The sequence below is a fragment of the Eptatretus burgeri genome, chromosome 3 (genome assembly GCF_056783735.1).
Source record: "Eptatretus burgeri isolate ZD-2024b chromosome 3, Ebu_testis_v1, whole genome shotgun sequence".
Lineage (NCBI taxonomy): Eukaryota > Metazoa > Chordata > Myxini > Myxiniformes > Myxinidae > Eptatretus > Eptatretus burgeri.
The window spans coordinates 99678039-99705439 of NC_140963.1; the positions used below are offsets into that span (position 1 = coordinate 99678039).

Consider the following 27401-nt stretch of genomic DNA (forward strand, 5'->3'; position numbering starts at 1 on the left):
ACTCCAACACAGTATACCAGCATGCTGGCTCTCATTTTGCTGACCTCAGAAGGATGACAGGCCGAGTTAACCCCACCTGGTATTAATTCAACAGCTGAGCAGGATTTGAACTCAGGACCCGAGGATCCAAAGCGCACCACCCTAACCATTAAGCCAACACCAGGCATAATATATATATATATATATATATATATATATATATATATATATATATATATATATATATATATAATTTTTTTTCCACTGCATAGAATTGATAACCTCACTTGAGTGACCAAACAGGAGGGTAGAAATAATTGGGCCCATTCAAGTAGTTTAAGAGATTCATCAGCTCAAAACTTTGAAATAGGTCATTGAAATTGTCCAACAAAGTGACGTTCACTATTTGTGGCATAAATTGTTTTTTTTTCAAATTCCATAAACATCATATTCCATTCTGTCATTTTATCATTTGATTCAACTTTAATAAATTACTTACTTGTTACTTGCAATGTCATACATTTCTACAGAGGCTGTAAGACCATTGTCCACAACTCCAGCCACGACCCAGATCTTATTCTTGTGCACAGTTGCACCACAGAGGGAGCGGGCCACATTCATGGGAGGCAGCTCTTTCCATTCAAATTTTTTCGGATTGTATACCAACATCTTGTTTAAGCACTTCCTGCACACAGCACATGGATTTGTTAGAAACTTCCATTACTCTGAAAATGCCTTTCAGACATTCAAACAACAATCATAAAACATTTTTTAACCTCATCATATGAATCTTTTTTGCATACCTCATATTAAAAATCCTTACCAGATTTTTCTTCGTCTGTAAGATTGATTTTGATAATAACATATATGCAAGTCCCAATGAACTTCATAAAGGGGAATGTAGAAGTAAAATCTACTTTTCTGAAACATTTTGCCTTGATAAATCTTATTTATTCGCTCCCCTCCACCCTCCCCAGCTCCTCCAGGACATACCTGTTCTTTCAGGAACCTCTTCCTCTTTAACTGCACACCTTCACTCGTTTGTTCTTCTTTCTCCCATTTGTGAAACTGCTTCCCAGAGGTGTTTCAATTCCCTCTTTTCTCCAGGGCTTTAAGCTGATAGTACACTGGCATCTCATCTTCTTCCCAATTCCCACAAACAATCTATTATATGCCCACTAACTCGACCTAACCCAACCCTCTTTGCTGTGTATATATATATATATATATATATATATATATATATATATATATATATATATATATATATATATATATATATATATATATATATATATATATATATCTCTCATTTTCCTGTTCATTCATTCCCTTGCACACCTATGGCCCCACTCCCACACTGTCTGCACATTGCCTTTTTACCCACTCTTCCATGAGCCGAGACCTTCCTCATCCATCCATTCAGAAACTTCCATAAAGAGTACTCCAATAAATTTGTTAAATATAATTTTAGCTTTATTTAGTAAAGCCTTGCTGACTGCCTTTAATAAGTTTAAATTTATCTAAATGGTTCCCCATCTGATACTGAATTAATGTCTATAACATCTTCCCAGAACTGAAGTTAAACTAACAGGGTTATACAGTGGTTCTCCCAAATCCTCTCTGGGACTTTTCTCAAATAACCATGTTACATTTTCTACTCCCTCAGTCTCTGGTACCTGCACTGACTCCAATGAGCTGTTAAAGATGTCGGCTATAAAAATGTTAAAGATTAAAGATGTCGGCTAACATCACACTTATCTGCTCTGCCACTTCCCTCAAAATTTTCAAATGCATATTATCTGATCCCGGAACTTCATCCTCTCTTAGCTTTCCTAGCTTCCTCCACTCCGACCTCAAACTCCTCCAAAAGCCTTTCCTCATCTCATCGATCGATTCTCTTAGCTAGCAGTGATCGTTTTTGTATAAATATTGACTCAATATAACTATATAATAAAGTTGCCATCTCACTTTGATTACTAACAAATCTTCCTTGCTATCCTTCAATGGGCCCATTTCTCTGTTGGTGATGGCATTTCTGTTAGCTTGTCCCAATCTCGAGCACCTAACTCTCTCCTCATACCCTCAACATTTGCTTTCCTGGAATCTAATAGCTTTACTATACTATTTGGAACTACACCTCTTCATAGAATGCTTGCACATATTCAATATTGAGGTCACTTGTCCCAAAATGCTTTTCTACCTTCACCCTCTCCACCATATTGAGATAATTGCTTAGAAAGAGGTCTATCACTACACTGCCCCTCATGTGATATCAACAAATGGGCTTAAAAAGCAATTCCACATCTGCTTTCCCCTTTAACTGTTCGAGACCAAATCCAGGCCCCCCTAACAAACGGACGCCAACGTTGTCAGACGGAATGAAAACCCGTCATTCTTGTTAAAAAAAAACAGCTAAAATTGATGAAAAAGCGGCCGAAATTGAAACCAACACAGTAATTACAGTCGCAATAGCAGATATAACCGAAACCAACACGTTTATTCTACACGCAAGAACGGTTGTGACGGACACAAGAACGGTCAATCCCGAAATAGAACGGTGGGGAATAGAAGCAACATCGGTTTCGGTCACGAAACGGTGGAGACTGAAGCGAAAGCGATTAATTCCGGTTACCGTAACGTGGAAAACATGGCGTCTTGAAAAGTTCTTGACGTTATGGAAAGTTAACTTTTAACATAGTCTGCCATTAATATATCATGTCTGTTAATGAAAACCCTTTTGTGGTACGGGATATGATACAAGCAGCGATAAATGCGCCCTCTTGACTTAATGTGTGGCTGACATTTCGTGTAATTCGTGCCCCCGTGCTGCAGTGATCAGTGACGATTGATCGTTTATATTTGCAAGAGGTAAAATTTTCTAGTAATAATAAATTGCAAATTCCAATAAAATAAAGTTAATATGAAGTAAAAACTGTAAAAAGATCCCATACATGATCCCCTATGTTGAACTGGGAATACACAACTAGCGATCCTACACTCGGGGGCTCGAAATACAGGCAAACCAAACATTATCATCACAACAAAATTCGGTTTAATAAACTGTTAAAACTACATCAGGTACTAGCCACTATAAATTATCTATATTACATTCATGTTCGAGGCACAAGCACTAAAAATTTACATACCATAACAGGTCGTTCTACTGCATCCGCCATCTTGTTTGCACTACAGTAACCGGAATGAACCGCTTTTGTTTCGCTCTCGGACGTTTCGCGACCAATCTATTTCAGGATTGTCCGTACTTGTTTCCATCACGACTGTTCTTGTGTGTAGAATAAACATGTTGGTTTCCATTATATCTGCTATTGCGACCGTAATTACTGTGTTGGTTTCAATTTCGGCCACTTTTTCATCAATTTTAGCTGTTTTTGTAACAAGAATGACGGGTTTTCATTCCGTCTGACAACGTTGGCGTCCGTTTGTTAGGGGGGCCTGGATTTGGTCTCGGAACAGTTAAAGGGGAAAGCAGATGTGGAATTTACACAAGTAGTGCAGAATTCACCCCTGTCTGTCTGTCTGTTAGATGTTTGTTTGTTTGTGTGCAGGATATTTGGATGAAATTTTGTGGACAGGTTGGGTGTGTGACAAGGACGAACAGATCAGATTTTGGTGAAGATCTGGATCCGGATCCGACTACTCGAAATTTTAAAAGTGATTCTTCACCATTGAGAGATCGGGCCAATAACGATATATATATATATATATATATATATATATATATATATATATATATATATATATATATATATATATATATATATCGCACGATGTCTCAAAAAGTTGTGAAACGACTCAGACAAAACTTGGTGGACATGTTGGTTGTATGACAAGGACAAATTGATTCAATTTTGGTGAAGATGCGAAACTGTATCCGATAATATTTTGATTCTTCACCATTGAGAGATTGGGCTAAACCGATATATACAATGTATGTATGTATGTATGTATGTATGTATGTATGTATGTATGTATGTATGTATGTATGTATATATTATATATATATATATATATATATATATATATATATATATATATATATATATATATATATATATACACATATTGTTGCGGATCTAGGGTGGCGGGATTCTCAACCGGTCCGAGGCGCCACCCTCACCAGCACCGTCTCCAAGGTTTTTTAACGCCGGCCGGCTCAGCACAGGCCTCGGGTCACGCGCCTTCAATCGCGATACCAATGTAATCCTCAACCCTGCCAGTTGGGGAAATAGAACCCCTGGTTACAGACTGGTTTTGTCAGAGACCGAGCGGAGTCTAACAGTCTGTAACCATTTTTTTGGTGTTATACGCCAATCTAACGGATTGTTCCTCGACGCGACACAAATTAATCCATAGCGGCAACTTCATACGAATTAACCAGATTTATTGTGGAACATAGGGGATCACAACACAAGCAAAATTCACGACAATGTTTTTATTAACAAACCTCAACCCGTTCTTAACTAGGGAACCACGGTCTACAGGTTTCGAGGGGATCGCTACCGAAATATGCCTTATACAACACGTGCAGACAAAGACAAACAGCATGCAAGACAAGACAGAGTACTTGGTGATGGCTCATGGACGAGAGGAAAGCGTCAAAAGGGAATCACAACAGGCGGCTGTCCACGGATTCGAACTCCAGCTCGAATGCACCGTGCGTAGTCTCCGCATGCTCTGACCTCGCGTAGGGTCGACGATGCGCCTCAGCTGATCTCTCTCTAGGTCCAGCACACAAATCCAGGCCTGGCCCGTGCACCAGACAAGGTCCAAATCAAGGTTCTGGGCTCCGGCAAATGTGTCAAGCCGTTGGTGTGAGCAGGGACCGTCAGAAGCTCCGGCGTCTCCTCTCCTGCCTTCCCGCCTCGAAGCCCGACTTCCGCTTCGTCCTCTCAGTTCCTCTCTCTGTCGAATCACCTTTTCTTTCTCGGCCGATGGCAGACTCGACCCTCAGGTTCAGCGTTCTCTCCCGGCCGATTCACCACTGCCTTTTCTTTTCTCGCTCGCCTCGAAGCCGGCTGCCGTCCCTCTCACGGCAGAATCCTCGACGTGCAGGCAGCCTCTCAAAGGTTCGCTCGCTTCGAAAACACGAGCAATCTTTCGAGAGAGACTGTTCTCCACACACAGCTCTTTTCATGAAGCCTTCGTTTCTCACTTCGAAGCGACTCCGAGCACGCCTCGAGAACCCGACGCTCATCCAAACTGAAATCCTTTTCTCGCATCTCCTTTTTCCGCTCCTTCGAGCACGCCTCTCTCGGCGAAACCCAACCAAAGGCCCTCCCCTTCACGTCACTTCCTCCCTCTAGCCACACCCACTCCAGGCCACACCCCCTCAGCCGACTGGGAGGGGCCTATCCCGGGATGGGGTAGGAATCAGAGGGATCTCTCGTTTCACCACCACTGTACGAACATAAAAACAGTCTTACACCTCCCGACACACATGTTATGTCCATTTTACCACACAACCTAGCTATACATGCATTTAATGGGGGATCTGAGCTAATCCTATATTTAGTAGTCCAATAAGGGCCATTTCCTTCACAATATATATATATATATATACACACACACTCTATAACACGATATCTCAAAGTTTTGGACAGATTTGGATGAAACTTAGTGGGCTGGTTGGGTACATATGTGACAAGGACTAATTTATTCAATTTTGATGAAGATCCGAATCCAGATCTGGATACGAGATTTTTTTAATTTTTAAAGTGATTCTTCACCATTGAGAAATGGGGCCAAAAACGATATATATATATATATAGTATGATATTTCAAAAATGATTGGCCTCAATATGTTCTCCTGGATCAGGCATTGTGTCGCAGAGGTATGCACTCTCCGTCGTGCTGCCCATCTCGTTTATTTTGTGCTGGCCATGAACCAATAATGTTGTCAGTTTCATTTCTTTCCTTTCGAGCTTCTTCACCCTCCTCAAACTTAAAATGCCCCAATTCCTCTTCAATTCCAATTGCAAACCCTCTGGTGCCCATTGTGTTTAGCCCATGGCAATTCATTCTGGTAACGCTCCCTTTGCCCCCGAATGAATTCCTGTTGTCAACAACATTCTTCCAACCATAGTTGAACATTTATCACTGTGCTCACAAATTATATTCATTTTCCTATTCTCAGAAGAATACCAGTCAACATTGCCTCACAAACCTTTGCTTTGAGTCAGCTACCCAATATCCTGTACCTATTTTTTAAAATCCTCTGAGTAACTTTACCTACATAATTTTCTCCTGGATGTACAGTACCACTACCAATGTCTTCCTTCCATGACACATACCTTAGTCTTTAAATTTTCCTTCAATATCATTCACTCGCAATTCTTTGAAACAACACAAGTTTGTTTATATTCCTCCTCCCAAAGATGGCATACTCTAAAATGCTGCACCATTGGATGCTCATGAGAATGCAGATTGTTAACCACAATACGAATTCCTATTTCGAAGACATTTTAATTGTGACTTAATTTGCATGAAAATATAACCACTCTCTGATTGTGCAGTGGACTCCTTTAATTTCCACAATTATTCTCACGTTCTTTTGGAGTTGGCTGGGGGGAAGCTTGACCCAAGTTTCTCACAAACTGGCTGGGCCAGGCTTGACATTCGACTAAGGTTGGGGCAGGAATTTGCAATTTGGCCAGGGTGCCGGCAATAGCTTGCCTACTCGTTGCAAAGGACACTGAGGGATCTTTAACGTACACCAACTAATTCCGGCAGACGGGACTCCAAATTTAACATCTGTCCAAGGGGCGGCACACATATTGATGAATTACCCTGCCTGTGAAACACAGGGATGACAGTTTGTATATGGACCAATTTAAACTGGGATCTGGGGTTTTACCCTGGCATTTCCAACTGGGAGCCATGTGTTCATCTTGGAACACGAAGTAGGACAATCTGAGTTTTATTTTTTGGATGATTATTGCACGTATAGATTTCTTTAGTTTTCGTTTCCTGAAAGATTCTTCTTTAACCCTGTGTTAAATCTGGTTTACCCCTGCACTGACTGCTTTGTGCTGAAGTTTCAAATAAACACGACCATGACTTCATTGTGTGACTTGTATAGTTTAGTAGTAATAATCTTGACAAGTAAATCAATAAATACACCTTTGTCTTTTTCGATTGTCATGATTTGGCAAATGAGAAAAAAGTTAAAATCAGTAGTATTGCTTGTGAATGAGGAGCTTACTTTTCTGGTGTCTTTCCTCCAAGGACGTACACCAGTCCTTTGTGAGACACCACAGAGTGACCATACACCTTATATGGCAGTGGATCGGATTCTCCCCATTTAAAAGACCTGAAAAAGTGGTAGAACAGCAAAAGATCTTAAAAAACACAAGGTGCAAATGAGATATTATTTTTCATTTTGCTAAAACCATTGTATCAATCCAAGAAAAGTCAAATATAATGAGGCTGTTCAGGTCATCACATTTCTACACCATCAAATTTTCCTTTTATGCTATTTGTTTATAAATACCCTTTTTATTTGCTTTAATTCTATTCAAATTAGCTTTTGTTTTAACCCAAGCTTCTATAAAAGATGACTTCAACTTTGATCTACAATTACTGACAATCTGAGAGGTATTTTCAGGAGCTTCTGAGCTCCAGAAAATAAACTTGAAGATTAAAAAGGTACATACTCTCCAAGTGACCTGTTTTTCACGGGTTAGACCCACAAATTGATATCAAAACCCGATGACCTGCGACAGCCATCATAAATCCCCCTCACATGGATAAATATGTAATGTTTCCAATACGTAGGTTTGAAGACATTCGGCATGTCATGTCTATGTATAATTCAAAGTTGATTTATATGAACTATCAATTTGTTTACCCTTGATACCCTCACCCATATTCTTATTATTCATTTAAAATTCACTTTATATCTACAACACCTTGTAATCAAGTTAAACTTTTCTTGCAGCAGCAATGACCAGAGAGCATTATTTCATTAATCGAATCACAACTTGTAAATAAGCAAAACGTCATCATACCCAAAGTTATTTTATCGAGCAATATCTAACTGGCAGGCAGGTGCAGTCCAAACTTGCATTCATTTAAAAGATAGAGAACAAGGGATAGATGAAACATATAGCTCCAGCACAAAACATAACAAAACAACTGATGACACTCTCCTTCTCCCTCTTCCCTGCCACTGTGCTTTACTGTTTACTGTACAGATACTGAAAGCATGAACATTCGCAAAAGCTCCTCCCTCTACAAACTGGAGAAGAGTCAGTCAAAATGAATAGATATTTCTATTCCCAGAACCTGATAGAAATTTCTCGTTAACATGAGACAGTTGAATATCCAGAAGTAACCAAATTTCCCAAACTCTCATGAACTTACCACACAGCTTAAAGTATATCTACAATATTATAACTTGCTACTTTTTCACTCTCTTCTGCCTTTCAAATGAACATCTTGCCACAGCAAAGATTACACAGTAATATGAAGTAAACAATTCGGTCCACATCAAAGCATAAGTACACAAGTGTCAATGTCACACCAAACCAATACACTGCATAATATTTGCTCAAGTATTTTGCAGCAAAAACAAAACTGTCCTTTTCATGTCCACGAGCACACACTCTCCCCTACTTGAAAGATTATGGATTAATGGGGATCTTTCATTCAGTGTGAATCTTGTTTGAATTCTTGTCTTGACAGTAGATGAACTTTGACTGTGGCGAGGCAAGAATTCCAAATATCTCCCTTCCCCTCCTCATTCCAACACTCTCTCTATACTTCCCCATCTACTTTGTTCTACCTCTCACCTCCCCCCCCACCCCACCCACACCCCACAACCACCAACACATGTCACACACTCGTACCACTTGTCCTCTGACACTAATTTCCCAAAGATCTTTATGAAAAACATATCTCCACTTTCTTATCAGACCACACTTTGGATGGGCTAATACAGCATGTTGGTCAGTCATGGCCAAGGTGGCGTAGCCAATGCAGGCATGTCCTTAGTGACTGTATCCTGTTTTAATTCCTGTCTTTACAATGTTTGAACTGTTTATAAGCCATCCCTTCATCATTGCCGAACTTATCTTGATGTTATACTGTATGTTGATTCCAGTGCTGTTGGTTTGAGATATCTAGAAGAGTATGTACATGCATCTGTGATGAAAGGAGTGTAGTTTTCTCACATGTTTAATTAAGAGGGGTGGGTGGGAGGGAGTGTGGGGGGGAGGGGTCCAACATTCAGCACCTTATAACAACACTGACAGTACAGTAGCACACATGCCTTGTCTACTTTATATTTAGTCATCCACGCGGCTGTTAGGATAGCCTACATCCATGTGATCCTCAAGCAGTTGCCCATTGATCACCCTCATTCTCTTTCGATCCAACACAGGCATTGAGGTCTCCGAGCTCTACCTGTGGGTCATTTATTGACAACTTGTTCAATGCTGGTTGGATATCGCTAAATAATTTGTCCTTTTCTGCTATGCTTGCTGCAGAGCAAGATGGTTCATGGAGATGGTCTGAGATCATTTTTCCTCTCTCCAGTGTGATCCTAACCAATGTTGAGCTCCAGGTCTTCCATAGTTTTCTTCAAGTTTTCTATGAAGATATAGTTGTGCCAATATATATATATATATCTCTATCTCTATCTCTATCTCTATCTCTATCTCTATCTCTATCTCTATCTCTATCTCTATCTCTATCTCTATCTCTATCTCTATCTCTATCTCTATCTCTATCTCTATCTCTATCTCTCTCTCTCTCTCTCTCTCTCTCTCTCTCTCTCTCTCTCTCTCTCTCTCTCGGCCTGGCTCAGGTGTGGGGTCAGCCAGCTGTGAGTATGACACTCTCTCCTACTTGATATATTGCATTTTCAAACCACTGTTTCCCACAGAGCAGCAACTTTCACCTGGAATCTAACCAGTTGTCTTACTACCAAGTATATTTGGTGGTTGTCAGCCTGAGTCACTTCAATGCCCAACCGAGTGGTCACAACAGTGCGATCAGAGTCTATAATTGATCTCACAATCTATGAATAAATTAGCCAAACTGGAAAACTTTGCTTTAATTTCTGTGGAAGTGATCGTTGCCGGGAGACATGCAAACCCCATGTGGGAGAGCATTCAAGGGATGAACAAATTGATGCCATCATGTGGCTCCCAATGGGTTCACTCATATTCGTCTTTTACTTTCTCTCTCTCTCACTCTCGCTCTTGCTCAAGCTTAAGCATATTTAGATAAGGTACAGTATAGTGAAGTAATTGTAGTTTTGCGTTCAGGTGGTTGTGTGCTTCAATTTTCCTGTGCTTTATCGTTTCTCTTTGTAAGAATGGGCATCTTGCAACATGTATACTTGTACTTGTACTTCTTTCATTGCTGCATTACCAAGTGGAGATCATTAGACTGCTCACTTGGAGGGAGCTGGTAGTCAAACACAGTCTGGGCAATTTTCCATCAAAATGGGTTAACCTCAATTTACTGCATAACTGCCTGGACAAGGCAGGATTAACAATGACATAGGTTTAACACATTTATTAAGAATAACAATAATAATAATCTATCTATAATTCCAGCAGTGTGTGTGTGTGTGTGTGTGTGTGTGTGTGTGTGTGTGTGTGTGTGTGTGTGTGTGTGTGTGTGTGTGTGTGTGTCTGTCTGCGACCGCCGGTCCGATCTGATTGAAACTTGCCAGGAATATTGCTGGGCACCCACGGATGTGCCTTTTCAAGGTTTGATATTAATCAGACGAGCGGTTCCCAAGTTACAGCCATTTTATTGCTTTTTCAGTGTTGGAAAGGTGTATATATCGCAGCTGAAGTGTCGTTCCACCTAATCACACCATTTTTTGCCAAAGATATCTCAGAATAATGATAACAGCATATTAATAATAATAATAATAGCACAATAATTGGCAGTAAGAAAAAGAATAACGTGATACAATGACCAATGTCTGTCAACCAATAACGACCTATATATTGTCTGTCAACCAATGACGTCCGTCAACCAATGACAGGACACGGTGCTATGACATCACGAATGACGTCACAATTAATGTTTATTTTTTTTTTGCACGATTGACGTCACAATTATTCTTCATCTTCGTTTGGTATGACGTCACAATCGATGCTGGGGACCTGAGTATGTGCCTTTTCAAGGTTTGATATCGTTCTTCATCCGTTTCAGCTGTTTCCCAAGTGTTTCCCAAGGTTTGAATTAATTGTTGTGCTTGGTAGACATTTGTGAATACATTTACAGAGAGGAGGGGGGCGAGAGAGGGGGCGAGAGAGGGGGGCGAGAGAGGGGGGCGAGAGGGGGGAGGCGAGAGGGGGGGGGCGAGAGAGGGGGGGCGAGCGAGGGGGGGCGGGCGAGGGGAGGCGAGCGAGGGGAGGCGAGCGAGGGGAGGCGAGAGAGGGGGCAAGAGAGAGGGGGCAAGAGAGAGGGGGCATCACAATTCAAGAGAGGGGGAGAGAGGAGGTGTCAAGAGAGGGGACGGGAGAGGTGTGAGTGGAGGTGAGAGAGAGGGCGAGAGAGGAGGGGGGAGAGAGAGAGGGGGAGAGAGAGGAGGGGCAAGACGAGGGGGGGGGAGAGAGAGGGCGTCACAATTCTTCTTCTTAGTTTGATATGACGTCACAATTGACGCTAGGGACCTAAGTATGTTTCCCAGGTGTTTCCCAAGTTATGGCCATTTATGATACGGTTGGTCCGATCTAATTGAAACAATTCCCCAATCCAGTTGTCGTTTACGAGAGCGAACGAACGAAGCTGCACATACTGGCACGCACCGACGGGCCAGCACTCGTAATAATCATAATAATACCATTTCTTTCACACCAGAAGGCACTAAGGGCTGCCAAGACAGTCATCTTCATCCTGATGGAGTTACAAGGTATTTCAAACAGATTGATACAACTTTGACTTTCTGCCATTTCTTTGTTTTTTGACTGATACCGTTTTCCTTTTCAGGGTTTGGTGGTGTTATTGTGGTATTTGTTTCCTGGGATTTCTAGCTCCAGAAGTTAACTCCACCGTTGACAGTGAAGCATAAGACAAAAGTAGTGGCTCCGTGGTATGAGACTAAATCGCGTGTAGACACCTGCCAGAGGTTCTGCCGAGAATACGACCTCAGAACACGTGATGGACCCACTCATTGTGCCATTCAACATATTGTGAAACATTTTGAACACAAGGTACAGTGCACAACCAGAGCAAGGGCAACAGTGGCAGGCCAGCATCAGGAATCAAGAACCAAGCCAACATCGATGCCGTGTGGGATTCTGCAGTGGATAGTCCCAAGAAGTCCCACCGTTGGTGCTCCCAGGAGCTAGGCATCAAACCAACATTATTCTGGCGTATCCTCACTCAGGAATTGAAGCTTTTCCCATACATCATTTCTATTCGACATAAACTGAGTCAAGATGACATGAGAAGGAGACTTGATATGAGCAATTGGTTCAGTGACAGGATGGAGCGGTACCCAAACTGGATCAACATGATCTGGTTCAGTGAAGAAGCCCATTTCCACTTGAACGGTGCCATCAACAACCACAACAACATTTTCTGGATGACAAAACTACCTGAGGAGATCACTGAGAGGTACCTGAAAGGACCTAAGGTCACATGCTTCTGCACCTTCAATGCCAGATGGCGAAAACTAGGGCCTTACTGGTTTGAGAATGACAACAGCAGGATGGTGCCGATCAGCGGTGAGCTCTACCTGGCCATGCTCCAGAAGTTCCATAATGATCTAGCCCAAAAGGTCACCCCAAACCAGTTCAGCATGATCAGGTTTTGGCAATATGGTGCACCACCGCATACAGCTGATGACACCGTCACTTTCCTGCGACAGCTCTACAGAATCCACCTCATTGCCCTGGGTACCACTCATGACTGGACACCCCATAGCCCAGACTTGAACCCTCTGGACTCTGGCACACATCGAGATCGTCAATTAAAAGGAATTTGCGTAAATGCCAATTTCAGACCTTGGGCTTCACCAACTCTAGCAGTGATTTACTGCAATAGCAATCAGTGATGGAAAATACAATGTCATAATCTTTCAATAAATGTTTGGCCCATGTTCCTAAGGTTTCTGTTTCTTTGTAAATAAACATTTAAAGTTGCATCACTCTTTTTGAAACACCCAATGGAAGGAAGGAAGGCAGTTAAATTGGCAAGGAATACAGTCCTGGACAGGTCACCACTCCAACATAGGTTACCCCAAATGGTTATCACCTAGTAAGCTGGTAGTCATTTTGCTAATCTCAGAAGGATGACAGGCCGAGTCAACCCCACCTGGTGTTGATTCAACAGCCTACAGGGGCTCAAACTCAGGACCCAATGATTCCAAGCCAGCCACTGTAACCATTAAATCAACACCAGGCTTATGAACACATTTATTACCTCACATGAATGCAAGAAATTAAAATCACCACAATTGTACAGTAAAAGGGGTTAAATTGTTGCAAAATGAAAAGGTAGAAAAATAAGAAAACTTTGTCTGTTAGTCTCCAAAACTACTGATAAACACACATTGTACAGATGTGCAGCTGTTTGCCTTACTTTCTGTCATAGCAGAGGACTGAATCAAGGGTCGTGTTTCCTGTGAGTTCTTGGCCCCCAATTGAGTAGATAGAATTCTCTGCTTCACCCAAACTGAAGAGACATCGTGCAGATGGCATTGGAGGCATACCAATCCACTCACATTCCAGATGGTCAAACTGCATGAGGACATGTAGATGTATAACCATTATGATTCAAAAAAAAAATCTTCCACAAAGGATAGATTATGAGGGTGTTAAATTTTGTTGTGAATATTGTTTCTTTTTACAAAATTTCAAAAAAAGGTGATAACTCTCGATATTCTGAAAGACATAAAATTACATAAACAAGTACAGCATCAAAGGCAGCATCTTTGTGAAAATTTTCCAATGAGTAATTGAAATTTTGAAAACTTTCCTGAAAAATGAAGGTGATCAATTAACCAAACCTAAGAAAAAGATAATCAAACAAGTGAAACTTTCCAAAGGAATACAAAAAACACAAAGCTGCATGTGTATGTAGAAGGGAATCTAGAATACAAAAGGCAGGGGCAGGGGAGGGGCTCCAGGTGACATATTAAGCTGGTTCACCAAAGGAGTGGCCTGTGTGTGACTGCCATCTTGCTACATTGTCCTCTGTCAAGGAGGCACCCAGGTTGTGCACACCAAAAGCTAAGCTGGTCTTCACTCAAGTCCTGACATGCGAGTAGGGACTGTCACAGGCTGCTCTGATGGATCGGAGATTGTCATTTTCAACACCACAGCTGCCAAATATTTTGGAACAAAATCCTCAGAGCGAGATCTAGTACTTTGGCCTGCCGTTCCTTGCAATGATCTCCACAATCATCTGCTTCAAGTCCTCCATGCTTGAAAAGCTTGGCCATGGAATGAGATATTTTCCAATGACCAGCGACACAATACATTGACAGAATTGACTGAACAGTTTGTGGTTATAATATTATTTTTGACTTCCGGTGGGTATGCAAACCAACGACTCTGAGCCTATACACCACCATTGTGCGCAACAGAAATGCACATAACTCAAAATTGGGGGAATATCGATATTTTTTGACCTCTGCATGCACTGTCCAGACCCAAGAGCTCTTAAATTCGGAATCATCCAGCACTATCCATGCTGTCGTTGCAACGTTTACATATTATGTATATATCGAAATGTTTGTTTGTTTGTGACCCTACCCCTCTGAGCTCATAAGGTTAATCGCCACGAAACTTTATAGGATAACATTGTTTACCACGGTTCACCTAAATAGCAGGTTTAAACAGTAATTTTCTCACAATTCAAAAATTATAAACACACGAGCTTCTGTCGATATCTCAGCAAGGGTAGATCCATATCTACAATGCTTGATAAAAAAGGCAATTTTCTTTCGGATTTCAATCCGGATACCGATATATTTGATGATGTGGTAACTTCCGATTTGCAGATATTGTATGAAATGTGAGAAAATAACTGTAAATTTAGACATTATCATGATCGGTAAAATTGGCAAAGGAGGATCACGTGACCTCTCAAATGCATGAAACATTCAAAAACTGAACATAGTACAAATACAACCCATACATCGATTTCAAGGTAATTTTACTGCTCATCTAATGGCATAACTCTCAAGGCTGAAAAAAAGTTTGGAGAAAAAAAGGTTGCCATTTTCGCTAACTTCACCAAATATACATGCATTGTGTAGTTTAAAAGAACCAAGTTAACGTCGTGATTTGATTTTTGATCGTAAATTGATCATAGATGATTGATTATTTTCATCGTAGGTGTCTCACATCAAATGAGAAATTTTGTGGAGTTTATATTATTGGTAGAAACGGGAATTCAGTGTAAAAATTCAGAGGAGATATCGTAGTGAGTGGAGCCGGTAACCTTGGAAACATTTTTTTGATTTTTAAATGGTTTCTGATCACTATCACAGAAATATTCAATTACTTCTTCTTCTTCTTTCGGCTACTCCCGTATGGGGTCGCCACACGGATCATCCATATGATCCGCATAGTGATTTGGCACATGTTTTACGCCGGATGCCCTTCCTGACGCAACCCTGGTCGCCTCTTACGACACAGGGATATGGTACACCTATTTTAACCGGGGTATACACCGGCCCAGTACACTGGTACTCACTTCGCCGACCTCGGAAGGATGACAGGCTGAGTCAACCCCCTGGTGTATTAATTCAGTGGCCCAACGGGGCTTGAACTCAGGACCTTTTGGATCCCAAGCCGCTGCCCTAACCACTGCGCCAACACCAGGCTATAACAGAAATATTCAATTACAGATGAGATATATTTCATGCCTTACAATATTATCGATATCTCCGACCTTGTAATGATGTCATCTAAAAGGCCATTCAAAAATTACGTACTGAGCGCATCACGGTTGGGATTTGGAGTGCGTGTGGGGGTTGGGGTAGGTGTTCATCCAAACGTCTGAGTTTTACACTTACAGGGGGTTGGGGGAGTGATTCCCGAACCGTTATGTAACAACCTTAACCTTGAATGGGGTTCTGATTGAGCATTTCTCTATTCGCCATGGATTTTCCGAGATATCTCACTGGAAACTGATTGATGGAAGAAAAATAAAAGTGATGCCACATCCTTGAGCAGAAAAAAGAAGAGGGAGGAAGAAGAGGATGTAGCAGTAAAATATGTTGTCCATTTCTGTATATAAAAGTGAAATGTTTTTTTGATTGTGACTTTACTGCTTTGAGCTCCCAAAGTGAATTCATGATGAAACTTTCTAGGATCAGATTTTTAACCATGATGCACCTAAATAGGCATTTTAAATGGTCAGGAGGAGGTAATTTTGGCCCATTATTGCTGCGTTGCACTCCAGAGTTAATTTATTTACTAACATGAGGTAATTTCTTAACTGCACCTTCACTCCTTCACAACCTGTATGGCACGTAGACCCCATTAGAACGTTTCATACCCATTTAGACCCTTTTGAGATGCATAGACCATCTTTGACCCTTTGAACACTTTTTAGATCTATAGGCCTTTTAAGACCCTTTGGACAATTTCAGAGCATTTGGACACATCAGACCGTTTTTGTTGTTTCGCCCTTAAACCCCTTTATGAACTTTAAGACCCTTAAAATACTTTAGATCTCTTTTTGACCTTTTAAGACCCTTAAGCTACTTTTGACACCTCAACACCATTTAGAAAATTAAAAAAGATTCCCACAAAAATCGTTTTTGAAAACATTTTTCGTGCACTATTCCCATCGCATCACAAGTTGCGATGACGAATCAAAATTGACATCCCAAAGTGAAACTGATGTCAAAAAGTTGAATTGAAACTAATGATCCATGGACCATTGAATGGGAAACCACAATGAAATACTGTGAGAAATACCAAATGGATATAGCCAAAAGCAAAGCTACGGGGATAGACAGAGAGGGGGAGGTTGGGGGACTGGAGAAGCATTGTGGGGAGGGATAGGTGCCTGGAAGTGGTCACTGGTCAGTTGGCATAGAAAGAACTTTGGTGATATATATATTCAAAAGTTTTAGAACACCCCCATTTTTGTAGTTTTTACTGAAATTTAAGCAGTTCAAATCCAGTGAACAACCAGAAATGGTACAAAGCTAAGCAGTAAATTGCCAGAGTTAAAAGAAAAAGTTTAGATGACGAAAAACTGAAAAATAATGTAAATTTCAGAGTTATTAATAAAGGCTCTTTTCAGGGAACAAGTAATTGGTTAGCAACTACAGCTGTTCTGCAGCAATGGAAGTAAATTAAGCCTTGAAAGTTGATACAAACAATTTCTACAAGTGTCCCAACTTTTGTTGATAAGTTACAAACCCTCTGTCTGTAGAAAAGCAGTGTTGGAACAGACTGTCTTGCAACACCCTCTGAAGCATTATTTGGACAATATTGCACTGCAGGAAGTAGTATATTGCTATCATAATGGCAAGAAAAAGACAATTAACAAAGGAAGACAGACAGACCATTATAACCCTTAAAAGTGAAGGTCTTTCCTTTAGAGAAATTGCAAAGAAGCCAAGGTGTCAGTAAGTACAGTTTCCTACACCATCAAAAGGCACTTGGAAACTGGAGGAAACTCTGACAGGAAGAGGTCTGGCAGACTCAAAGCCACAACACAATCAGAAGACAAGTTTATGAGAGTCAACAGCTTGCGTGATTGGTGGCTCACAGGACAGCAGCTTCAAACACAGCTTAAAACTGGTCGAAATAAGGAAGTCTCATTTTCAACTGTGAAGAGCCTGGTGTTGGCTCAGTGGTTAGGGTGGTGGCTTGGGATCCGAGGGTCCTGAGTTCAAGCCCCGTCAGCCAATGAATGAATACACCAGGGGGTTGACTCAGCCTGTCATCCTTGCGAGGTTGGCGAAATAAGTACCAGTTCCAGTGTGTGTACTAGTAGAGGGACACTGCATCAGCGACACAGTCTCGCTTCAATAAATGATAGCTACCCTGGCAGCTAAGCTGCCGTATGACCACCACAACTGTGAAGAGAAGACTTCGAGCTGCAGGTTTGACAGATCGAGTGGCAGTAAGAAAGCCATTGCTGAGATGTCAAAATAAGAAAGACGCTTGCCTGGGCCATGAAGCACTGCCAGTGGACTATTGAAAACTGGAAGAAGGTCTAATGGACCGATGAATCCAAATTTAAAATCTTCAGTTCATCACGCAGAGTTTTTGTACGCTGTCGAGTAGACGAAAGGATGGTCCCTCAGTGTGTGACACCAACTGTCAAACATGGAGGAGGAAAGCGTGATGATCTGGGGCTCTTTTTCTGGATCCAGATTTGGCGACTTGCACAGAGTGACTGGCACCCTGAACCAAAAGGGCTACCACAGCATTTTGCAGCATCATGCAATACCCTCTGGTCTACGCCTTGTTGGTCCGAGATTCATCCTACAGCAAGATAACGACCCAAAACATACCTTCAGACTATGTCAGAACAACCTTAGAAGAAAAGAACAAGACGGTAGGCTTCAAATCATGGAATGGCCAGCACTGTCTTCATACTTAAACCCCATCGAAATGGTTTGGGATGAACTGGACAGAGGGGTGAAAGCAAAGCAACCTCCAAGTGCAACACATTTGTGGGAACTTCTGCAATTGTGTTTGGAAGAACTTTCCGAACAATATTTGATTTCCATTGTGGAAAGAATGCCACAAGTATGTTCAGGTGTTACATCTGCAAAAGGTGGCTACTTTGACGAGTCAAAAATTTAGATTAAATTTTGTTAAACAAAACGATTCTACGATTTATTTTTCATCTGCAATTGTATATTTGTTTCTGCTTTAATTTTAGAGTTCATTGAAACATTAAACTGCTTAAATTTCAATAAAAACTGGAAAAATGGGGGTGTTTTAAAACTTATGACCGGTGGAGTAGAGATATATATATATATATATATATATATATATATATATATATATATATATATATATATATATATATATATATATATATATATATATATATATATATATATATATATATATATGTATATTGTTGTAGATTTCCGCCGGCCGGCATGCGAACGACCGCGTCTAACCAATAGCGGTCGCTTCGCCCACCGAACGGACAATCCAAACGCGGCTTTCCGGATCAACGCCGGAAACCAGCCACGGGTGTGTTTTTAACCACACCACAACTTTGTCCGCACTCTACCCGCGCTACAGGGTCCGATCGCCAAATCTTCGATTTACCTAATTATTCGCGCGGGTAGGTTACCGAGACATTGTACCTCAACGGGACCGCTTGGAAACGAGCCGCTTAAGCAGCTCGCTTCCTTTTGGGATAACCAAGCGGGGTATTATCACGCAGTCCAGTTGGACCCGATGACTTTACTGGCTATCTAAAAACCAACTATATTCCGAGTGCAAGATGGCAGCTCAATTAAGGGAAGAGGACGCAATGAACAGGTTTACATTCACACAAGGACATTTATTATAATAAAGCACGTATGCAATTAAACAAGGCAAAACACGTATGCAATTATACAAGCAAGAAAAGCACGAAAAAAGAACTACGACCGTCTATACGAAATGCAATGTAAACATTTACAGCACACAAAGCACTTAACAATTTCCTACTTATTAGACGGGCCCACGGACACACGTACACGCACGCACACACACACACACACACACACACACACACACACACACACACACACACACACACTAAATGGTGGCAGAGGCCTTAAATAACGAGCTCCATCTCGGAGGACAGGTGAGCTGAAACCCAGAACCTATCTTGAACATCTCCACCTCGTGTGGTCTTCAAGTTGTTCGGACCCGGGCTCCAGCGAGAGCGAGCTGGATCCAATCGCCGTGAGCTGCGATCCTTCCCGAGCTCCCGCAAATACTCCCGCGCTTCTCAACACGTGCTGGTGAGACGAGGCGCCGATCCTTCCCGTCGATGCGTCGCTTCCCCGAGGAACCACCTCCAAGAAGAGGTCGATGAGTCGCACCAAGCCGGGAACCAAAATGGAGAACAAAGAACAAGAAGAAGCCACCATTCGCAGCTTGAGCCGAGCAACCGGCTCAACTTCTTCCAAAACAAAGCAGCTCGAAGCAAAAAGCTCTCACGAGCCAAACAGAAGCCGAAGCTCACTGAACCACCAAAGCAAAAAGCCTCCTCCCGAGCCAGGCCTCAGCCGAAGCTCACTAAGCCAGCTGAAGCAAAAAGCTTCCGAAGGCCTCAACCCTAACCCAAGCCAAACAGGACCCGACGGTCTGCTGAACGACTACTCTCTGCCAAAGCAAAAAGCTTACTCCTGAAGAACAAAGAAAGGATCTCGTCCTTATCCTTCTCCACCCCCCTCCCCCACGCCCGGCGTGACTCATGCCCTCGTGATCCATCCCCCCCCCCACGCTCAACCATGGTGGGAGGGAGTTGTTGACATCATGAGTCACAGGACGGCAGGGTTCTTCTTCCTCTTCGCAGAAGAGGGGGGGCGGGAGGGACGTCCCCAATGTTTCATTCCTTAACTATTAAATTGATCCGCAGCGCATCTAATCAATTTCTGAACATTTAAACAATGGAAGGTAAGCTATCTTGGGAACAATCACTTATCGACATAGCTGACTAAAGGAACCTGAATGTTGTGTGCAATCGAATTCCTAAATTCGTAACACACACATATATATGTATATGTATATATATATATATATATATATATATATATATATATATATATATATATATATATATATATATATATATAAAAATAAACAAAGCCTCTTCGAGCTAAACAGTAACATAGGCTCTACCTATTAGGTATGAACCTACAACCTCCTGCCTCTCTGCAGGACTTTACTACAGCCAACACTGAGAAAATAATTTAATTCTCAATTTTATGGACCAGTCCACCCCAGAGAAGGAACATCCACTGAAATGCATTTCAGGCTCATTGGCCCTTGTCAGCGCGGACCACAAGCTCCTCCTCGGAGTGAACTGATGTCAGCCCGGAGATTCTTTCTCTCACACACACACACACACACACACACACACACACACACACACACACACCCCCACACACACACACACACACACACACACACACACCCACACACACACACACACACACACCCACCCACACACACACACACACACACACACCCACCCACACTTTAATTTTGGCTATTTATCTCCGTTATCCTTTTTTGATCAACTCGGGCATTGCGGTCTCCTCGCATTATCTGTGGGTCATTTAGTGACAAACCATTCAATGCTTATTGGATATCACCAAATAATTTGTCCCTTTTCTGCACTGCTTGCTGTGTACATTGGTGCTGCAGATATATATATATATATATATATATATATATATATATATATATATATATATATATATATATATATATATATATATATATATATATATATATATATATATATATATATATATATATATATATATATATATATATATATATATATATATATATATATCCATTTGGGAATTCTTCCTCAGAAACTTGCTCTCTCTCAATTATGCATGGATCTATCCCATATGACTTCTTCAGTTATTTGACCCTTCTTTCCTTCTTTCCAACCATGGTGCACTGAATACTGTGGTTAAGCAGTTGCTTTGAAACAACTTGCCTTCTCTTACTCGAAAGCAAGCCTGACAAAAAGCAATCTCACATCATTCTACAAAGCTCACATCAGGAGAGCCAGAAAACAACATCTGTCCAACCTCAAGATTGAACTTTGAAACTTGTCTCCCTCCTCTGAAACCTGGTGGCACCTTGTCAAGTCCATCTATACAGTGTACCACCCCCCCCCCATCCCTTCCTTCACTTCATGGCACCATTGCCAACTCTCCTCATGAGTGTCAAATGCCTCAATTCTTTGTTTGCTTGCAAATGTTGTGTTCCCAACCCAGTCACACTCAACTATTTCTGGACTCCATGTCTGGTGAATAAGGTCCCAGTGACCCTCAAGTCTGATTCTACAACTGAATGAGACTGCATCAGCTTATGTGTCCTAAAAAAAAACTTCTGCTGCTCTTGCACATCCCTTTTCTACTCTTTTCAGAGTAGAAATTTCAGGCTCATTCCAATTTCAGGCTCAAAAGGGAAATCATTTGACCGAGGTCATCTTTCTTCCATCTGCTTCAAAATCAGCCAACATCACTGCATTAAAATAAACAAGATGTAAAAACCGATTCCTTTAATGACAGATCTATCAACTTACTTCCACTCATCAGCAAGGTCTTGGAATCCATCATCACAGTTGACATAAAATCTTTTTCTCCAAAGGCCTCATCTGAGGTCAATAATTGGGATTCAGACCTGGTCACTCTACATTGGGCATGCTGCTTAAATAATTTCCCAACAATGGATGGAGGCCCTCATTATCAGACATGAGATCAGTGCTGTCTCTGGACATATTTCGAGCTTTTGATACAGTATGGAATCCTGCCTTGCTCTCCAAACTCTCTGCCTCGAGAATCCAAGATCAATTCCATTTGTGGCTTGCTGATTTCTTCTGCTCTTGTAGCCTACGTGCGGCTCCAAACTATGGATGGGGATGATTTGAGATGGGGAGTATTTTCTACTCCCTTCTTCCAAAATTTCCAGTTTTTCATCATTGATAGTTTGTTCTGTATCCATCTTGTCTACCCTGTGCATCCTCCCCATCCCCTCATTCCTCCAAACATCATTTATTTTTTCAACTCTCCCTCCATTTTGTCCCTCATTCCTTCTGTTTGTGTTTCTCCCCTCTTTCTACTGTTCCTTTTTTCCAAATTATTGTGCTAACTACTGCTGGAAGAGGGCATGACTCTTGCCAAGAAACTGCTTCAGCAGAACCAATGCTCTGTTACATGAAGTATAGCAAGTATATCAGTCAGTCAATCATATGCAAGTACTGTATATTAAATATATATATTTTAAGGAAGATTCTATTGATGAATCAAGACAGACTATAATTTCTTTTTTTCTTCAAGAAAAATTATTCGGATCACTTGGACTCCTCTACCAAATCCCCAATTCAAAGTTAAGCTCTCACCTGCAAAAAGTACGACTGATATGGATTATCTTTGTTCTCTTCATTGTGGTGCAGCCCACCAGCCACGAATACTTGGTTTTCGCGAGTCACGATGCAACTGTGATTCTTTGGCACCTGCTGTGCTGAAATTGCTGCAAGAAAGCATTCATTTCCCAATGGGTCATATGCCACAGCTGCTTCATCATTCACCAATAGGATAAGTTCTTTGTTGAACATTCCAAAGCGACGGTTGTCATTGAGTATACTGGGTAGCAGAGGCATTTCTTGCTCGACGTCACTCTCCACATCCTTGCTTTTACTGTCTTTTGCACTTCCTGCATCCTTGTTGGCATCTGGAATCTTGCCATCAAATGCATCTTTCACCTAATATGGAAAACATGTTAAATACAGGAAGCAATCAATCATTTAAAAGGTTATTGTGATAACTTACCAAGACTCGTATAACATTATCAAATTGTATGTATGGATCATCTTAGTTGTACTGTACATTGCAAAAGTATAAGATGGTGACTTTCTACTTGTAAAGATCTGAAAAAACAAATAAAAGGAGAAATTATTCACAATGTTTCAAAGATTGGTTGATGTAAACTTTTTGGCACAATTAAAATCATTCATCAACGCAGGCTGGATTCCAGCCAGAAAGCGAGCTGACATGCTATCCCATGACGAATGATGACGTACATAGATCCAGAAATGTTTCCATGAATTGATTCCTTTCCTGAAGAGGTGGGCTGACAATGCTGCCAAAAAGACTTCCAAGGTTATACGGTGTGGCACAATTGCTGGCAGTGGCACAATAGACAACACAGAAGATAATGAGCACGAAAATATTATCCTGAACTTTCTGTTAACTAGAACGTTCGGTGGAGTCCTTTTTCATCTAATTCACATAAGGGCTTTGGCCGACATTCCACATGTTTAAGGATGGTTGTGGACGCTCAGTACTAGTAATTACCTCCATCACTGAAGGTTTTCACCTCTATCTGTTTGTCTGTCTGTGAACAATGAGCAGGATATCTGAAAAAGTTATAGATGGATTTGGACGAAACTTAGTGGACAGGTTGGGTGTGTGACAAGGACAAATTTCTTCAATTTTGGTGAAGATCTGGATCTGAGAATGTTTAGGAAGATTCTTCACCATTGAGAGATTGAGCCAAAAATGATAAAGAGCATAATATCTCAAAAAGTTTTGGCAGATTATGACAAAACTAGGCGGATGAGTTGGTTCGGTGATGAACAAGCTGATGAAATTTTGGTTCAGGTCTAGAGACAGCTCCTGCCTATAAGGGAGATACAAAACGTAAACTGTTGAGCTTGGCGGAGATATATACTCCACCGAATGCCATTCCAGTTCACCGAGCTCGGAAGCATCTGCGTTGAGATGATCAACCGTTCAGATTTTCCTAAGAGTGTGGAGCTCCTTCACAACACACCTGAGTACACTGCAGGTGAAAGTTACTCCCTGGAAGTTTGGATCCCATCTTGCACCCCACAACGTCACAATGGGTACAAGCATGGATGTTTATCCCACCGGGTCAGTGTAAGAACGAGGATATACTGCTCATGGTTTGAGTTCAAGCTCTTTCTTCCCGTTTTGTTTGACGATAATAAAGTCTTTTCTTTTCGGATTTCTGGCCGTATTTTCCATCCAATCATCATGTAACTTTGTTTTTAAAATCTCCATGGGTAGGTGCACTTATGTTGAAAGTTTTGTGTTGATCGCTCAAGCGGTTGCAGAGAAAACGAATTTGAAAGGGAATAAAGGTGAAAAAGTGAGGGCTCAGCCGACGTTCCACAACCTGGTCAAAGATGGTTGTGGACGCCCATTACGAGTTAAATACTTGATTGTTAAAATTATTTAATATGAACACTGAACAGGTTGGCTGAGTGGGTTAAACACTCTACCTGTTGAACCATGTGAATTTCAATCCTGAACCTTTTCACTGTATTTAAGCATGTTAAAGTATTCAATTTATTATTTAAATAAATAAAAAATTGCTTTGAGCGGGATTGGGGCGAGTGTTTAAAAACTTGGTCTTCACTCTAAAGGCATGGGTTTTAATTCCATGGCTGTTTTTTCAGCGGTGGGTCCTCAACTTCGTTAGTTAGTTAGCGAGACCTTTAATTAAAGGGGATGGCGAGAAGGTGGGGTCGGGCATGCCCCTCGGCCTGCAGTGGGATGTGGATGATGGGTGGTGAAGGATAAATAAAGAGAAACAAGAGTGAGAATTGCTTGCAATACATGTCTCCATCTATGTGAAATTTTAAATAACCCAAAATACATACATGAAGCAAAAACATGCATACGGCTTATGTGCACATATAATAAATACATCGTGGTTATATACATACCTGGGAACATTCCAATTGCACTGGGCCATGGACTAACACCCAGGACTAAAGTCTGCTCATCTGTGCTTCTTCATGCAATGGTGGCGCATGATTTGGAGTCAGATCAGCTGTCTAATCAATGGATTTAAAGCAGTCGGTGTAGAGTCAGGGCAGCTGAAGACTGACTCATGTATGTTTGATATGTGAGATTTTCTGAGTTTAAAAAGGGCATAACTCTGTGAAAAAATGACGAAACGCCCTGAAACTCAAACTTGTTATATAACTTATCATAATAAAGCCATGTACCCAAGTTTTAGTTGAATATGTTAAAGGGTACGAAAAAAAGTGAAAAACCACAGGTGGGACGGACAAATGGACATATGGAGAGTAACCTATATAGTCCAGGAGCAAGAACCTGAAAAAAATAAATCGTTCAACACTCCCTACAGAAAAGGTTTAACTTGACAGAGTGGTAGAATAGACCCTATATAACACCTCCAGGTAGTATGTGGTTTCAAATTGTGGTATCATTAAAATTCTACAGGCCATTATACATACCAAGAGGGTCACTGTGGGCTTGTAAAATTTAGGGGAGGGGTAACGTAAACATGAATATCTTTGTCGAGACTCAACCCATTTTCAATATTGAGGTATCATTGGCTTCGTATTATAATTCTTTTTCAGAATATGTACAGAAATGTCGATGTTCATTCAATTGTACAACCACAAGAGGTAAAAATCACAAACAAATCAAATATTATGAGCTTTTTTTTTTTTATATTTTAGGCATCTTTTAGAGCATACCAAGTTGTCAAGTCAAACTTTTCTGTAGTGGGTGTTGAACAATTGAATTTTTCACAGGTTCATGCTGCTGGACTAAAAAATGCTGTGTTCGTCTATTTTTTATGAAATTCTTATGGACTAGATAATTACGAAAATAAAGTTTTAAAATGTCATGTTAATAATGATGGTAAAAGAGGCTGTGGGTTAACATAGTTGCTTTTCTGTGTCATTCCAGATTGAACATCTGAAAGAATCCTACTAGCCAACTGAAGCAATGGCCAGTTCAGAGAGTCAGGCAGTAGTGCAACTTTTACCTGTAAAGAGACAGAAGTTGACTAACTTTCACAAGTGCAAAAAAAGATGGACTCAAACGAGACACTAAGGAAAGCCAAGATACCTCCATACAGACACTTGTTGCAGCACTGGAACTCCGACGAGATGAAGTATACGAACGTTTAAAATCAGATTTTGACAGTTTGGCAACCGCGGATGTTAAATGGCACTCAAATTGCGACGAAAAATGGACAAGCAAAGAAAACCTGCGTTACATGCAGAGGAGAAGATCTGCATTCTCACCGACACCAGCAGAAGAATTTAAGATTGGCACATCTGAAACAAGTTTGACGGAGACCTTCAGGGTATCCAGGTCCCAGTCAACGTCCACTGACTGGACTATGTGCCTCTTCTGCAAGAAGAAAACAGTGAAGCTAACTGATGAGAAAGTTATCACTCTTAGTGCTGACCGTGAACTCTTTGGCCGCCTTCTGATCACAGGAAAGTCAAGGAACAACAATCTGAGAGAACTCCTCAGCTACGAGTTATCAACAGTGCCATTATCCCTGGCCCATTACGATGGCAGCTTGAGGAAGACCAACAAGAGTGTAATCATTGCTGAGTTAGAGAAGAAGGTAGATATCCATCCAAAACTGCCACAAGTCACAACCAGCCAGATGTCTATGGCCCACATCGTCGATGCGATGGCGCTGGTACAGATGACAAAGTCCGCTGGTGCTGCAAACTTCGGTGAAATGGCATTCAAGTATTACAGCCTGGTTACTGCCCCTCTACGTCGGAATGGTAGTCAGAGGGTTGATGTTGTCTTCGACCGGTACTCCAGCCTCTCAATCAAAGCTGGGGAGCGAGAGAAACGAGGAACATCTGCAGCCTTAGAGGTGACAATCCAAGGGCCAGCCACTCCTATTCCAAAGCAGTGGATCAAATACATTGGAAATGTAGAAAAC

The 27401-nt window shown here is 41.3% G+C and overlaps 1 protein-coding gene across 1 annotated transcript in view; it reads right to left on the reverse strand.

Annotated features, from left to right (window-relative positions):
- Positions 1-450: 450 nt before the first annotated feature.
- LOC147030530 (kelch-like protein 40) overlaps positions 451-27401 on the reverse strand; it is a 30998-nt gene continuing 4047 nt past the window's right edge. Inside the window, exons 2-5 of the mRNA XM_085874664.1 lie at positions 23047-23409; positions 13552-13709; positions 7205-7312; positions 451-664 (exon numbers count right to left, since the gene is read on the reverse strand). Coding sequence (XP_085730790.1) covers positions 475-664; positions 7205-7312; positions 13552-13709; positions 23047-23409 — 819 coding nt within the window. The 3' untranslated portion in view covers positions 451-474. The remainder of the gene's footprint in view (positions 665-7204; positions 7313-13551; positions 13710-23046; positions 23410-27401) is intronic.